Here is a 16,607-nt window from a genome sequence, read left to right as displayed (position 1 = left end):
GCACACACAGACAGGGGGCGGGGCTTCAACAGGACTCCAGCACACACAGACAGGGGGCGGGGCTTCAGCAGGACTCCAGCACACACAGACAGGGGGCGGGGCTTCAACAGGACTCCAGCACACACAGACAGGGGGCGGGGCTTCAGCAGGACTCCAGCACACACAGACAGGGGGCGGGGCTTCAACAGGACTCCAGCACACACAGACAGGGGGCGGGGCTTCAGCAGGACTCCAGCACACACAGACAGGGGGCGGGGCTTCAGCAGGACTCCAGCACACACAGACAGGGGGCGGGGCTTCAACAGGACTCCAGCACACACAGACAGGGGGCGGGGCTTCAGCAGGACTCCAGCACACACAGACAGGGGGCGGGGCTTCAGCAGGACTCCAGCACACACAGACAGGGGGTGGGGCTTCAGCAGGACTCCAGCACTGACACAGAGACAGGAGAAACAGCAGGGTAACTGTGCCAGGTCTAAATCAAGGGAAGGATGGCTGTTTCACTTTGTAAAGCTTGAAAAGGGAATGTTATAATAATGTATGAATGACCCATCAGTACGGAGTCATGGTGTTGTCAAACTGCTGTTGTTAGAGAAGAGATGAATACCTTCAGAAACAAATAAATAGATAGATAAATAGATAAATAGATCAATTCTGGACGAGTTTCATCAGGTCTCTCAAAGTTTCCCAGCAAGTTTCCGGTTATGACCTCCGCCTCGCCTGCTGCTGTATGTTTCATAAACCAGTAAAATACTGACACGCCCCTTAGAGTCTGGAGGTGCACACAAACACTGTGCAGCCACATCATGAACATGGCTGATAGAGTCAGCCCTCCTGCAGGAAGTGTGCAAGTGATTATAGATCCACACCTACCCTAGACTTTATTCCAGGACCTCCCAGTGCCTGTCTGGGTTCTGTAGCTGCTGAGCTCCCTAGGAATGCTGGGAGGCTGGACCCCAGTCACCAGGCTGCTGTACCATGTGCTGTCTGTCAAGGATGGGGTGGGCTGCGTTCTTCACTACAAGAGGCTCAGACAGTTGTGCTGGTGCGTGGGGTCGGGTGTGAGTTAGTCCAGGGCTCCAGCAGAAAGAGCTTGTGTGGGTTTCTGTTTTCAGATCGGTCTTTCTTTAGAGTGGCTCTTCCACGGGGGTGAAGGGACGGGGTCTTGGGATTTGTTTTATTATTTTGTTTCATCTCTTTCTTCCTACTGCTGAAGGAATCTGGGAAATGTTGATGTTCCTGTAATTTTTAATTGGATGAAAGGAAATGTCTTAATTTCATCACAGCTGCACCATTCCGGGAGATGGTTAGCTGCTTTTTTATTAAAAACATAAAGTTTTTTTAATAACAAACTTCTTTTTTTGGTGGGGGAGACATATTAGTCTTTAATTATTATTATTGTTCTTTAAATTGTCAGAAGTATTTTTTGTGTAAACTTGAAGATTTATTTGAGGTAATGTGCGCTGCCTGAAATGATGCAGCACAGCGTAGTCCTCCAGGCTCCCACAATGCCGTGCTCTCAGCCTGATTGGTTCCTTGTGATGGCCACAGCTCCAGCCATGTCGTCTCATACCAAGCTGTGCACATCAGAAATCATATCCATGGTTTTCAAGTGCATTGTCTGGATTCGCACTGCTGTCTATATCCCTGCTGCCACTCGGCTTACCTGAGTCCTTTACTGGGAATCTTTTAATGAAATATATTTAGTACCTTGCTATGACAGAGGTCACATATACATAGAGATGAATGTGAAGTGCCATTGCTCTGTAATTTGGTAGTTATGTTTAATAGTGACCATGATTTGTGTATTATACCTTTGTTTCCACAATGTGTAACAACCCTGTCCTCCCTTTCTGGGGATTGGCTGCTTTTTTATTTTTAAATAAAAATGACTATTTATGGGCTATTTTGTGTGTGCGTGTCTCCTGCCTTTTTTCACTTTTCACCTCACTGTTGAACACATACTGTACGTGCACCCCAGGGTGAAATACTGCTTGCAAAGTTGTGAGCAGCGCAGCTTGTTCTGTTAATGAAATCAATGCGTCCTAGCGGTAAGAGAAGGCCCCGCTATGTGGGCTCAGCGCCAGCGTGCTCGTACCCAAGCCTCGGGGACGCGCAGCCCCATCTCTGACAGGTGGGTCGAGGTGTGGATTCGACTCGGAGCCCCAGTTCTGAGTTTCGTGCAAACGACCCGTCGACACAACGGTAAGGACGGTTCGACGCTTTTATTTCCCCGTGTTTCTTTTGTGAGGGATTTTGTTTTTTTTATATAAAAGTAAAGAAAAAAATAAGACTTTAATATTCAGGAAGTCTCACAAAACCTTACAGTCGTGTATGTAACTCAGTGTAACAGTAATTTGTATTTTGATTTAACAGGAATATATATTTTCAGTTGGACTGCTCAAGACATTTGTTTTATTTGTAATTATTTTAATAATGTGTGATAATATTATTATTATTATTATTATTTATTATTATTATTATTATTATTATTATTATTATTAACTGCGATTGTTGTACTTATGAAGGAAACGTAATAGCAAAAAAGGCTGAAGGCAATGTGGTTGAATAACTTTGCTAAAATCGTTTTTAACTCATTTAAACAGCATTGTAATGACTACTGCACGCTGGGCGGTAGGGTTATTTTTAGTTTGGATTGAGGAAGTCACTAAACTTATAAGAGCAGGGTTATCTTACCGACAGTCAAGTGGCTCAATTGTGCTGTTTTTAGTAAATATCCCAACTGTTTAAAATAAAATACATCTCCCCGCTCTGTGTTGTTAATCTGTGTGATATTGTTCATGAATTGATCGTGAAACCGCTATATGCTTGCCTGGGAAACAGTGGACCAACAAGGACAGCACGCAGCATCACAGCGACTCTGTCAACGGCACTAGAAATACATATATACAAACTGTAGCTATTGCTCAGGCAAGTCAAACGGGGGAAAACGATTTGTCGTTAGCTAGAACTAGCCTTCAAATCTAGACAGGAAGCGAGATGGTCAGATGTCTGCAAGCGGCAGAGCCGCTGATGAAGTCGTGTAAGAGAATGGCGCACGCACAGGGGTGCAGGAGTTTGAAACCCGAACGCAGTGCTAGTGCAGGTGAAATCCACTTCTCTAATGCAGTAGTCAAACCGATTGTCATGTGATTCACTCTGTAAAGAAAGCGTTTTACAACTATTACATTGTATCCACAAATTACTGTATGAGCAGGAAGGAACGCCGTGAAGGTAAACATGTAAAGAGCAAACCAGAGCTGTGCAGGGCGTAGTACTCGGCATGCGAGCATGATAACAGCGACAGAGAACTCACTACTTTCAAAAGAGGAACATGTCTGAATAAGGACTTTGGTTCTTTACTTTGCAGAACTGAGCTGTATGATTTCCTTTTTAAGAACACTAAAGTTTGCTTGTTAGAAAATGAGAATCACGCCTATTGTTTTAATGCTGGAGACAGAGCTGCAATCAAGTTGGGAAACCCTGGAAGCACATAGCAGCTGTACAGCACACACGTTAGGAACCCTGGAAGCACATAGCAGCTGTACAGCACACACGTTAGGAACCCTGGAAGCACAGAGCAGCTGTACAGCACACACGTTAGGAACCCTGGAAGCACAGAGCAGCTGTACAGCACACACGCAGGAACCCTGGAAGCACAGAGCAGCTGTACAGCACACACGAGGAACCCTGGAAGCACAGAGCAGCTGTACAGCACACACGTTAGGAACCCTGGAAGCACAGAGCAGCTGTACAGCACACACGTTAGGAACCCTGGAAGCACAGAGCAGCTGTACAGCACACACGTTAGGAACCCTGGAAGCACAGAGCAGCTGTACAGCACACACGTTAGGAACCCTGGAAGCACAGAGCAGCTGTACAGCACACACGTTAGGAACCCTGGAAGCACAGAGCAGCTGTACAGCACACACGTTAGGAACCCTGGAAGCACAGAGCAGCTGTACAGCACACACGTTAGGTAAGATATGGCTTTTGTTAACGGCTTGCTCCCGTTGGATGCTGGGCAGTTGGTGGAGTTCTAGTTTTTGATCAGGAGCTCGGGTTCAGCCCGTTTCTAGCACGCCTTCCTGCCTCCTTGTCCAATCACACAACACAGACAAGACTGTTTTTGGAACCCATAATGACTCAGTAAATGGTTTCATTAAAACTCTTTTCATACTTTGATATTTTTAGAAATGTCAAATGTAGCGTTTTCTGTTAACCACAAGGCCCTGCAGTTGCATAGCTTGAAACCCTGCAGTAGAAACACACTTTGCTCAGTGGTCTGAAGACACCGCTGTATATAGAAACAGACAGCTTCCGGAACAACATGACTGCATAATCTCTACTGGTGACAGACCTGGCTCAATCACACTGGAACTGTGCATTCAGAATTCATTACAGTTACACTGGAACTGCATTCAGAATTCATTACAGTTACACTGGAACTGTGCATTCAGAATTCATTACAGTTACACTGGAACTGTGCATTCAGAATTCATTACAGTAACACTGGAACTGTGCATTCAGAATTCATTACAGTTACACTGGAACTGTGCATTCAGAATTCATTACAGTTACACTGGAACTGTGCATTCAGAATTCATTACAGTTACACTGGAACTGCATTCAGAATTCATCACAGTTACACTGGAACTGTGCATTCAGAATTCATTACAGTTACACTGGAACTGCATTCAGAATTCATCACAGTTACACTGGAACTGTGCATTCAGAATTCATTACAGTTACACTGGAACTGTGCATTCAGAATTAATTACAGTTACACTGGAACTGTGCATTCAGAATTCATTACAGTTACACTGGAACTGTGCATTCAGAATTCATTACAGTTACACTGGAACTGCATTCAGAATTCATTACAGTAACACTGGAACTGCATTCAGAATTCATTACAGTTACACTGGAACTGTGCATTCAGAATTCATTACAGTTACACTGGAACTGCATTCAGAATTCATCACAGTTACACTGGAACTGTGCATTCAGAATTCATTACAGTTACACTGGAACTGTGCATTCAGAATTCATTACAGTTACACTGGAACTCCATTCAGAATTCATTACAGTAACACTGGAACCGCATTCAGAATTCATCACAGTTACACTGGAACTGCATTCAGAATTCATCACAGTTACACTGGAACTGTGAATTCAGAATTCATTACAGTTACACTGGAACTGCATTCAGAATTCATCACAGTTACACTGGAACTGTGCATTCAGAATTCATCACAGTTACACTGGAACTGTGCATTCAGAATTCATCACAGTTACACTGGAACTGTGCATTCAGAATTCATCACAGTTACACTGGAACTGTGAATTCAGAATTCATTACAGTTACACTGGAACTGTGCATTCAGAATTCATTACAGTTACACTGGAACTGTGCATTCAGAATTCATTACAGTTACACTGGAACTGCATTCAGAATTCATCACAGTAACACTGGAACTGCATTCAGAATTCATTACAGTTACACTGGAACTGCATTCAGAATTCATTACAGTTACACTGGAACTGTGCATTCAGAATTCATTACAGTTACACTGGAACTGCATTCAGAATTCATCACAGTTACACTGGAACTGCATTCAGAATTCATTACAGTTACACTGGAACTGTGCATTCAGAATTCATTACAGTTACACTGGAACTGTGCATTCAGAATTCATTACAGTTACACTGGAACTGTGCATTGAGAATTCATTACAGTTACACTGGAACTGTGCATTCAGAATTCATTACAGTTACACTGGAACTGTGCATTCAGAATTCATTACAGTTACACTGGAACTGTGCATTCAGAATTCATTACAGTTACACTGGAACTGCATTCAGAATTCATTACAGTTACACTGGAACTGTGCATTCAGAATTCATTACAGTTACACTGGAACTGCATTCAGAATTCATTACAGTTACACTGGAACTGCATTCAGAATTCATTACAGTTACACTGGAACTGTGCATTCAGAATTCATCACAGTTACACTGGAACTGCATTCAGAATTCATTACAGTTACACTGGAACTGCATTCAGAATTCATTACAGTTACACTGGAACCGCATTCAGAATTCATTACAGTTACACTGGAACCGCATTCAGAATTCATCACAGTAACACTGGAACCGCATTCAGAATTCATCACAGTTACACTGGAACTGCATTCAGAATTCATCACAGTTACACTGGAACTGCATTCAGAATTCATCACAGTTACACTGGAACTGTGCATTCAGAATTCATTACAGTAACACTGGAACTGTGCATTCAGAATTCATCACAGTTACACTGGAACTGTGCATTCAGAATTCATTACAGTTACACTGGAACTGTGCATTCAGAATTCATTACAGTTACACTGGAACTGTGCATTCAGAATTCATTACAGTTACACTGGAACTGTGCATTCAGAATTCATTACAGTTACACTGGAACTGTGCATTCAGAATTCATTACAGTTACACTGGAACTGCATTCAGAATTCATTACAGTTACACTGGAACTGTGCATTCAGAATTCATCACAGTTACACTGGAACTGTGCATTCAGAATTCATTACAGTTACACTGGAACTGTGCATTCAGAATTCATCACAGTAACACTGGAACTGTGATTGAATTCATTACAGTTACACTGGAACTGCATTCAGAATTCATTACAGTTACACTGGAACTGCATTCAGAATTCATCACAGTAACACTGGAAACTGCATTCAGAATTCATTACTGTGTGAACTGACCCCAGGTCCGCACTGTGTGAACTGACCCCAGGTCCGCACTGTGTGAACTGACCCCAGGTCCGCACTGTGTGAACTGACCCCAGGTCCGCACTGTGTGAACTGACCCCAGGTCACACTGTGATGTGTGAACTGACCCCAGGTCCGCACTGTGATGAACTGACCCCAGGTCTGCACTGTGTGAACTGACCCCAGGTCCGCACTGTGTGAACTGACCCCAGGTCCGCACTGTGTGAACTGACCCCAGGTCTGCACTGTGATGAGAACTGACCCCAGGTCCGCACTGTGATGTGAACTGACCCCAGGTCCGCACTGTGATGTGAACTGACCCCAGGTCCGCACTGTGTGAACTGACCCCAGGTCCGCACTGTGTGAACTGACCCCAGGTCCGCACTGTGTGTGAACTGACCCCAGGTCCGCACTGTGTGAACTGACCCCAGGTCCGCACTGTGTGAACTGACCCCAGGTCCGCACTGTGTGAAACTGACCCCAGGTCCGCACTGTGTGAACTGACCCCAGGTCTGCACTGTGATGTGAACTGACCCCAGGTCCGCACTGTGTGAACTGACCCCAGGTCCGCACTGTGTGAAACTGACCCCACCGCACTGTGAACTGAACTGACCCCAGGACCCCATCCGCACTGTGTGAACTGACCCCAGGTCTGCACTGTGATGAGAACTGACCCCAGGTCCGCACTGTGTGAACTGACCCCAGGTCCGCACTGTGTGAACTGACCCCAGGTCCGCACTGTGTGAACTGACCCCAGGTCTGCACTGTGATGAGAACTGACCCCAGGTCCGCACTGTGTGAACTGACCCCAGGTCCGCACTGTGTGAAACTGACCCCAGGTCTGCACTGTGATGTGAACTGACCCCAGGTCCGCACTGTGTGAACTGACCCCAGGTCCGCACTGTGTGAACTGACCCCAGGTCCGCACTGTGTGAAACTGACCCCAGGTCCGCACTGTGATGAGAACTGACCCCAGGTCCGCACTGTGTGAACTGACCCCAGGTCTGCACTGTGATGAGAACTGACCCCAGGTCCGCACTGTGATGAGAACTGACCCCAGGTCCGCACTGTGTGAACTGACCCCAGGTCTGCACTGTGATGAACTGACCCCAGGTCCGCACTGTGTGAACTGACCCCAGGTCCGCACTGTGTGAACTGACCCCAGGTCCGCACTGTGTGAACTGACCCCAGGTCCGCACTGTGTGAACTGACCCCAGGTCTGCACTGTGATGAAACTGACCCCAGGTCCGCACTGTGTGAACTGACCCCAGGTCCGCACTGTGATGAACTGACCCCAGGTCTGCACTGTGATGTGAACTGACCCCAGGTCCGCACTGTGTGAACTGACCCCAGGTCTGCACTGTGATGTGAACTGACCCCAGGTCCGCACTGTGTGAACTGACCCCAGGTCCGCACTGTGTGAACTGACCCCAGGTCTGCACTGTGTGAACTGACCCCAGGTCCGCACTGTGTGAACTGACCCCAGGTCCGCACTGTGTGAACTGACCCCAGGTCCGCACTGTGTGAACTGACCCCAGGTCCGCACTGTGTGAACTGACCCCAGGTCCGCACTGTGTGAACTGACCCCAGGTCCGCACTGTGTGAACTGACCCCAGGTCCGCACTGTGATGAAACTGACCCCAGGTCCGCACTGTGTGAACTGACCCCAGGTCTGCACTGTGATGAGAACTGACCCCAGGTCCGCACTGTGTGAACTGACCCCAGGTCCGCACTGTGTGAACTGACCCCAGGTCTGCACTGTGATGTGAACTGACCCCAGGTCCGCACTGTGTGAACTGACCCCAGGTCCGCACTGTGTGAACTGACCCCAGGTCCGCACTGTGTGAACTGACCCCAGGTCCGCACTGTGTGAACTGACCCCAGGTCCGCACTGTGTGAACTGACCCCAGGTCCGCACTGTGATGAAACTGACCCCAGGTCCGCACTGTGTGAACTGACCCCAGGTCCGCACTGTGTGAACTGACCCCAGGTCCGCACTGTGTGAACTGACCCCAGGTCTGCACTGTGATGAGAACTGACCCCAGGTCCGCACTGTGTGAACTGACCCCAGGTCTGCACTGTGATGTGAACTGACCCCAGGTCTGCACTGTGATGTGAACTGACCCCAGGTCCGCACTGTGTGAACTGACCCCAGGTCTGCACTGTGTGAACTGAATAGACCATCTTGTCTCCCAGTGTCTTTCTCGTAATGTTAGGCCACACTTCTTTCTTGTATTGCTTTTATTTTGCCCCCCTTGGGCGCACGATTGTTCACAAGGCAATATTTTGTTAAGGTCTAAAGGAGAAGTTCTGTCAAACTGATCCTTCCTATTTTGAAGTGTTAAGCAACAATTCACATGCCTGTTTTTTGTTTGCTTGTCTGTTTGCTTGTTTTAAGACATGTATTGTCATTACTGGCTTTGCTGGGGGTCTGACTGCAGTACAGCCAGTCACAGATGAGATTCCTTTTGTGATCTCAGTTCATTCCAGGATGAATCCAGTGCTAAGAGTCCGGCTTAGTGAGTTTGTGGATTGGCAAAGGCACTCCAAAGCACCTCTACTTCTTATACATGCGAGCCCCTACATCGTCACGATTGTTCACACTGCGAGGGAGCAGTCATGCAGGGGCTGCTTTATCTAGGCCTCCATGCCGGGAAGCCTGACACGCCTGCTCTCTTGCTATGCTGCTTGTTGTTTTTCTCCAAGCTGCTTGGCTGATCTCGCCGGCGTGGCTGAACCTTGTTCTGATTCAGCATCCTGTCAATGCTGCTCTCTCTCTGCAGATGTGGAAGTCTGTGGTGGGACACAACGTCAGTGTGAAAGCGGAGGCGGAGGGGGACGACTGGGACACGGATCCTGATTTTGTGGTGAGTCGGTGGGGGGGTGGTAGTCTGGTCCTGTGCTGTCTGTCAGATTGTCACAGTTTTAAGCGCACTGAAGAGAATAGGACCAATGGACACAAACCCGGGTGAGTGGGTAGCAACCACCAAGAAAAGGTGTTAAAATCAAGCCTCGCTCAGGACAACTGGAAGCTGTAGAGACTGGAAGATGTTGGCAGATGTTGGTCAACGGCTTATTTTCCACTTGAGATTGCCACCTCTAACCTTCGACCAGACATTGTCTTGTGGTCTGGATCAGCACACCTTGTTCATCTGGTAGAGTTAACAGTGCCATGGGAGGATGCTGTGGACGAGGCGTACGAGAGGAAGAAACTGCGGTACGCTCAACTAGCTGCTGAAACGGAACAGCGAGGATGGAGAGTCCAGGTTTCCCCAGTGGAGGTGGGTTGTTGAGGATTTGTGGCACACTCTACAACCCGGTTTCTCAGAGGTGTCGGGTTCAGTGACCAAGAGTTGCGTCGCACAGTGAAGAACTTATCTGAAGCAGCAGAGAGGAGCAGCAAGTGACTGTGGTTGAGATGGAAAGATTCTGGATGGGGATCTCAAGCACAATAGAAAGAAAGCAATGCTGGTGTACAGGTAAGTTACCTGGGCTGAGCTGAGTGGGGAATGGAGGGGGGTGATGCTGGGATACCAAAATCACTGTTGAGCCCTCTTGAGGTGTCGTGGGCTAGTCAATGAAACACCGAGGATGGAAGGTGCCCACTTGAAGACCCCAGAGATGTACCCTACTTAGCTCAATCCAGATGTTTGTCATGCTGATGCGCTGGGGAGACCGCACTGGGTTGATCCCCGGAGCCAGTATCGCAGCCGTTGTGTGTGCTGACGCGCTGGGGAGGCAAAATGAGCTGATCCCTGGAGCCAGCATTACACTTCAGCAATAAACACCAGACAGAAGGATATCTACATCATCAGATGGAAAACAACGCAAATGGATGGAGATGCAGATGGATCACGCTAGTTTACTGCAAAGCTACTTCTTAGTTGGTGCTTATTTTGGCGAGAGCCGAGTTCAAATCATCATAAAGTTCAACATCTACTCTCATGTAATGAAAATCTTCATCCTGTACACAGAGCTGTGTTCTGTGTTCAGTCCTGGGTTCCTGGGTGCTAAGCTGTGTTCTGTGTTCAGTCCTAGGATCCTGGGTGCTGAGCTGTGTTCTGTGTTCAGTCCTGGGATCCTGGGTGCTGAGCTGTGTTCTGTGTTCAGTCCTGGGATCCTGGGTGCTGAGCTGTGTTCTGTGTTCAGTCCTGGGATCCTGGGTGCTGAGCTGTGTTCTGTGTTCAGTCCTGGGATCCTGGGTGCTGAGCTGTGTTCTGTGTTCAGTCCTGGGATCCTGGGTGCTGAGCTGTGTTCTGTGTTCAGTCCTGGGATCCTGGGTGCTGAGCTGTGTTCTGTGTTCAGTCCTGGGATCCTGGGTGCTGAGCTGTGTTCTGTGTTCAGTCCTGGGATCCTGGGTGCTGAGCTGTGTTCTGTGTTCAGTCCTGGGATCCTGGGTGCTGAGCTGTGTTCTGTGTTCAGTCCTGGGATCCTGGGTGCTGAGCTGTGTTCTGTGTTCAGTCCTGGGATCCTGGGTGCTGAGCTGTGTTCTGTGTTCAGTCCTGGGATCCTGGGTGCTGAGCTGTGTTCTGTGTTCAGTCCTGGGATCCTGGGTGCTGAGCTGTGTTCTGTGTTCAGTCCTGGGATCCTGGGTGCTGAGCTGTGTTCTGTGTTCAGTCCTGGGATCCTGGGTGCTGAGCTGTGTTCTGTGTTCAGTCCTGGGATCCTGGGTGCTGAGCTGTGTTCTGTGTTCAGTCCTGGGATCCTGGGTGCTGAGCTGTGTTCTGTGTTCAGTCCTGGGATCCTGGGTGCTGAGCTGTGTTCTGTGTTCAGTCCTGGGATCCTGGGTGCTGAGCTGTGTTCTGTGTTCAGTCCTGGGATCCTGGGTGCTGAGCTGTGTTCTGTGTTCAGTCCTGGGATCCTGGGTGCTGAGCTGTGTTCTGTGTTCAGTCCTGGGATCCTGGGTGCTGAGCTGTGTTCTGTGTTCAGTCCTGGGATCCTGGGTGCTGAGCTGTGTTCTGTGTTCAGTCCTGGGATCCTGGGTGCTGAGCTGTGTTCTGTGTTCAGTCCTGGGATCCTGGGTGCTGAGCTGTGTTCTGTGTTCAGTCCTGGGATCCTGGGTGCTGAGCTGTGTTCTGTGTTTAGTCTGAGATCCTGGGTGCTGAGCTGTGTTCTGTGTTCAGTCCTGGGATCCTGGGTGCTGAGCTGTGTTCTGTGTTCAGTCCTGGGATCCTGGGTGCTGAGCTGTGTTCTGTGTTCAGTCCTGGGATCCTGGGTGCTGAGCTGTGTTCTGTGTTCAGTCCTGGGATCCTGGGTGCTGAGCTGTGTTCTGTGTTCAGTCCTGGGATCCTGGGTGCTGAGCTGTGTTCTGTGTTCAGTCCTGGGATCCTGGGTGCTGAGCTGTGTTCTGTGTTCAGTCCTGGGATCCTGGGTGCTGAGCTGTGTTCTGTGTTCAGTCCTGGGATCCTGGGTGCTGAGCTGTGTTCTGTGTTCAGTCCTGGGATCCTGGGTGCTGAGCTGTGTTCTGTGTTCAGTCCTGGGATCCTGGGTGCTGAGCTGTGTTCTGTGTTCAGTCCTGGGATCCTGGGTGCTGAGCTGTGTTCTGTGTTCAGTCCTGGGATCCTGGGTGCTGAGCTGTGTTCTGTGTTCAGTCCTGGGATCCTGGGTGCTGAGCTGTGTTCAGTCCTGGGATCCTGGGTGCTGAGCTGTGTTCTGTGTTCAGTCCTGGGATCCTGGGTGCTGAGCTGTGTTCTGTGTTCAGTCCTGGGATCCTGGATGCTGAGCTGTGTTCTGTGTTCAGTCCTGGGATCCTGGGTGCTGAGCTGTGTTCTGTGTTCAGTCTGAGATCCTGGGTGCTGAGCTGTGTTATGTGTTCTTGTTTCAGAACGATGTGTCCGAGCAGGAGCAGCGATGGGGTGCGAAGACCATCGAGGGATCGGGGCGCAGCGAGCACTTCAGGTATGAACACAGCTAGGGGGAGCCCATACTCAGGATTTTCCCAGAGCAATTGCCTTTAAAAAGACGGTGGTTGTTAGGTATTAATTCAATAGAATAAAACATGTTAATTCCTCAACACAAAACAATGCGCTCCCTCACTTCCCCTTATTTGAACAGTTATTGAGTATCAATCAATAACTATCTGCAAACCCTTTCACTAAATAAATACATTCTGTTCAAGTATATTCTCTTCAGACATTTCCAGGTCAGACTCTCTGTCTCTCTCTCTCTCTGTCTCTCTCTCTCTCTCTCTCTCTCTCTCTCTCTCTCTCTCTCTCTCTCTCTCTCTGTCTCTCTCTCTCTCTCTCAACACGACCTCTGTCTAACAGTAGATCCACAAGCAGCTGACAGAACAGGAAGAGGAAGCAGTGACTCAGTTAGTTACTCGCTCTGTTCTGCAGTTTGCCAAATAAGGGCTTGAGAAACTGCTGTGCTTGGTGCGTCTGAGCAGCAGCATGCCGGTTTGGTTAGAATCCTGCCTTACAAAGGGTTCTCCATAATAAAAGCATAACAAAGTATAGTAATTGTATGTAAAGCACAGAGAGGTCTGGTAAAGCATAGGGAAGCATTGTAAAGCACAGTAAGTATGGTAAAGCATAGGGAAGCATTGTAAAGCACAGTGAGTATGGTAAAGCATAGGGAAGCATTGTAAAGCACAGTGAGTATGGTAAAGCATAGGAAAGCATTGTAAAGCACAGTGAGTATGGTAAAGCTTAAGAAAGCATTGTAAAGCACAGTGAGTATGGTAAAGCATAGGGAAGCATTGTAAAGCACAGTAAGTATGGTAAAGCATAGGGAAGCATTGTAAAGCACAGTGAGTATGGTAAAGCATAGGAAAGCATTGTAAAGCACAGTGAGGTATGGTAAAGCATAGGGAAGCATTGTAAAGCACAGTGAGTATGGTAAAGCATAGGGAAGCATTGTAAAGCACAGTGAGTATGGTAAAGCATAGGAAAGCATTGTAAAGCACAGTGAGTATGGTAAAGCATAGGGAAGCATTGTAAAGCACAGTGAGTATGGTAAAGCATAGGGAAGCATTGTAAAGCACAGAGAGGTATGGTAAAGCATAGGAAAGCATTGTAAAGCACAGAGAGTATGGTAAAGCATAGGAAAGCATTGTAAAGCACAGAGAGTATGGTAAAGCATAGGGAAGCATTGTAAAGCACAGAGAGGTATGGTAAAGCATAGGGAAGCATTGTAAAGCACAGAGAGGTATGGTAAAGCATAGGGAAGCATTGTAAAGCACAGAGAGGTCTGGTAAAGCATAGGGAAGCATTGTAAAGCACAGTGAGTATGGTAAAGCATAGGGAAGCATTGTAAAGCACAGAGAGGTATGGTAAAGCATAGGGAAGCATTGTAAAGCACAGAGAGGTATGGTAAAGCATAGGGAAGCATTGTAAAGCACAGTGAGTATGGTAAAGCATAGGGAAGCATTGTAAAGCACAGTGAGTATGGTAAAGCATAGGGAAGCGTTGTAAAGCACAGTGAGTATGGTAAAGCATAGGGAAGCATTGTAAAGCACAGTGAGTATGGTAAACATAGGAAAGCGTTGTAAAGCACAGTGAGTATGGTAAACATAGGAAAGCATTGTAAAGCACAGAGAGGTCTGGTAAAGCATAGGGAAGCATTGTAAAGCACAGTGAGTATGGTAAAGCATAGGGAAGCATTGTAAAGCACAGTGAGTATGGTAAAGCACAGGGAAGCACTGTAAAGCACAGTGAGTATGGTAAAGCACAGGGAAGCATTGTAAAGCACAGAGAGGTGTTCTAAGGGCTTTTCTAAGGGCTGCTTCGCTCAGAAGTTGAGTGGGGCTGTAGCAGATCGATCAGACTGTCAGGTGAAGCCCATGCTCAGGAGCTGAGTGGGGCTGTAGCAGATCGATCAGACTGTCAGGTGAAACCCATGCTCAGGAGCTGAGTGGGGCTATAGCAGATCGATCAGACTGTCAGGTGAAACCCATGCTCAGGAGCTGAGTGGGGCTGTAGCAGATCGATCAGACTGTCAGGTGAAGCCCATGCTCAGGAGCTGAGTGGGGCTGTAGCAGATCGATCAGACTGTCAGGTGAACCCCATGCTCAGGAGCTGAGTGGGGCTGTAGCAGGTCGATCAGACTGTCAGCTGAACCACACTCTCAGGAGCTGAGTGGGGTTGTAGCAGATCGATCAGACTGTCAGCTGAACCCCATGCTCAAGAGCTGAGTGGGGCTGTAGCAGGTCGATCAGACTGTCAGCTGAACCCCATGCTCAGGAGCTGAGTGGGGCTGTAGCAGATCAATCAGACTGTTGCTTGAACCCAGCGCCTTTGACGAGCCAGAGCTTACAGTCATTAACCTGCTCATCTTAAATAAGAGCTGCACTATTTTTAGTGATTCTAGTATATCACACTCACTGTCTCACTCTCACACTGTCTCTCTCTCCCTCTGCTTGTCTCTCCAGTGTGCACCAGTTGCGGGAGCACGTGTCGAAGGAGCACGAGGAGAAGAAGAAGAAGGAGATGGCGGAGGGGCCCAAAGCCTCGTACGGATACGGGGGCAAGTTTGGGGTAGAGAAAGATCGCATGGACAAGGTACTGGGAATGGGTGTGATAGACATGGTCAAGCTCTAATGGCTAAAACAAAACACTGAGAATTGCATTAATTTATAGAGGTTATGCAATATGCAGCACAAATTATATTGGATCAAGGCTGTGTAGTTCTGTGTGATGGATGCAGTGTAGTTCTGTGTGATCCAGGCTGTGTAGTTCTGTGTGACCCGTGCTGTGTAGTTCTGTGTGATCCAGGCTGTGTAGTTCTGTGTGACCCGTGCTGTGTAGTTCTGTGTGATCCAGGCTGTGTAGTTCTGTGTGATGGATGCTGTGTATTTATGTGTGGTGGATGCTGTATAGTTCTGTGTGATCCAGGTTGTGTAGTTCTGTGTGATGGATGCTGTATATTTCTGTGTGATACAGTCTGTGTAGTTCTGTGTGATGGATGCTGTGTAGTTCTGTGTGATGGATGCTGTGTAGTTCTGTGTGATGGATGCTGTGTGGTTCTGTGTGATCCAGGCTGTGTAGTTCTGTGTGATGGATGCTGTGTAGTTCTGTGTGATCCAGGCTGTGTAGTTCTGTGTGATCCAGGCTGTGTAGTTCTGTGTGATGGATGCTGTGTAGTTCTGTGTGATGGATGCTGTGTAGTTCTGTGTGATGGATGCTGTGTAGTTCTGTGTGATGGATGCTGTGTAGTTCTGTGTGATCCATGCTGTGTAGTTCTATGTGATGGATGCTGTGTAGTTCTGTGTGATGGATGCTGTGTAGTTCTGTGTGATGGATGCTGTGTAGTTCTGTGTGATGGAGGCTGTGTAGTTCTGTGTGATCCAGGCTGTGTAGTTCTGTGTGATCCATGCTGTGTAGTTCTGTGTGATGGATGCTGTGTAGTTCTGTGTGATGGATGCTGTGTAGTTCTGTGTGATCCAGGCTGTGTAGTTCTGTGTGATGGATGCTGTGTAGTTCTGTGTGATGGATGCTGTGTAGTTCTGTGTGATGGATGCTGTGTAGTTCTGTGTGATCCAGGCTGTGTAGTTCTGTGTGATGGATGCTGTGTAGTTCTGTGTGATGGATGCTGTGTAGTTCTGTGTGATGGATGCTGTGTAGTTCTGTGTGATGGATGCTGTGTAGTTCTGTGTGATGGATGCTGTGTAGTTCTGTGTGATCCAGGCTGTGTAGTTCTGTGTGATGGATGCTGTGTAGTTCTGTGTGATCCAGGCTGTGTAGTTCTGTGTGATCCATGCTGTGTAGTTCTGTGTGATGGATGCTGTGTAGTTCTGTGTGATCCAGGCTGTGTAGTTCTGTGTGATGGATGCTGTGTAGTTCTGTGTGATGGATGCTGTGTAGTTCTGTGTGATGGATGCTGTGTAGTTCT

At 47.9% G+C, this 16,607-nt stretch overlaps 1 protein-coding gene across 1 annotated transcript in view; it reads left to right on the top strand.

Moving 5' to 3' along the window:
- The first annotated feature begins 2,111 nt into the window (after positions 1-2,111).
- The window catches only part of LOC121320128 (src substrate cortactin-like), a 38,220-nt gene continuing 23,724 nt past the window's right edge, over positions 2,112-16,607 (top strand). Inside the window, exons 1-4 of the mRNA XM_041258386.1 lie at positions 2,112-2,205; positions 9,560-9,643; positions 12,601-12,674; positions 15,148-15,277. Coding sequence (XP_041114320.1) covers positions 9,560-9,643; positions 12,601-12,674; positions 15,148-15,277 — 288 coding nt within the window. The 5' untranslated portion in view covers positions 2,112-2,205. The remainder of the gene's footprint in view (positions 2,206-9,559; positions 9,644-12,600; positions 12,675-15,147; positions 15,278-16,607) is intronic.

This window comes from Polyodon spathula, chromosome 8 (genome assembly GCF_017654505.1).
Source record: "Polyodon spathula isolate WHYD16114869_AA chromosome 8, ASM1765450v1, whole genome shotgun sequence".
Classification (NCBI taxonomy): Eukaryota; Metazoa; Chordata; class Actinopteri; order Acipenseriformes; family Polyodontidae; genus Polyodon; species Polyodon spathula.
This window is presented reverse-complemented; position numbering and strand designations above follow the sequence as displayed.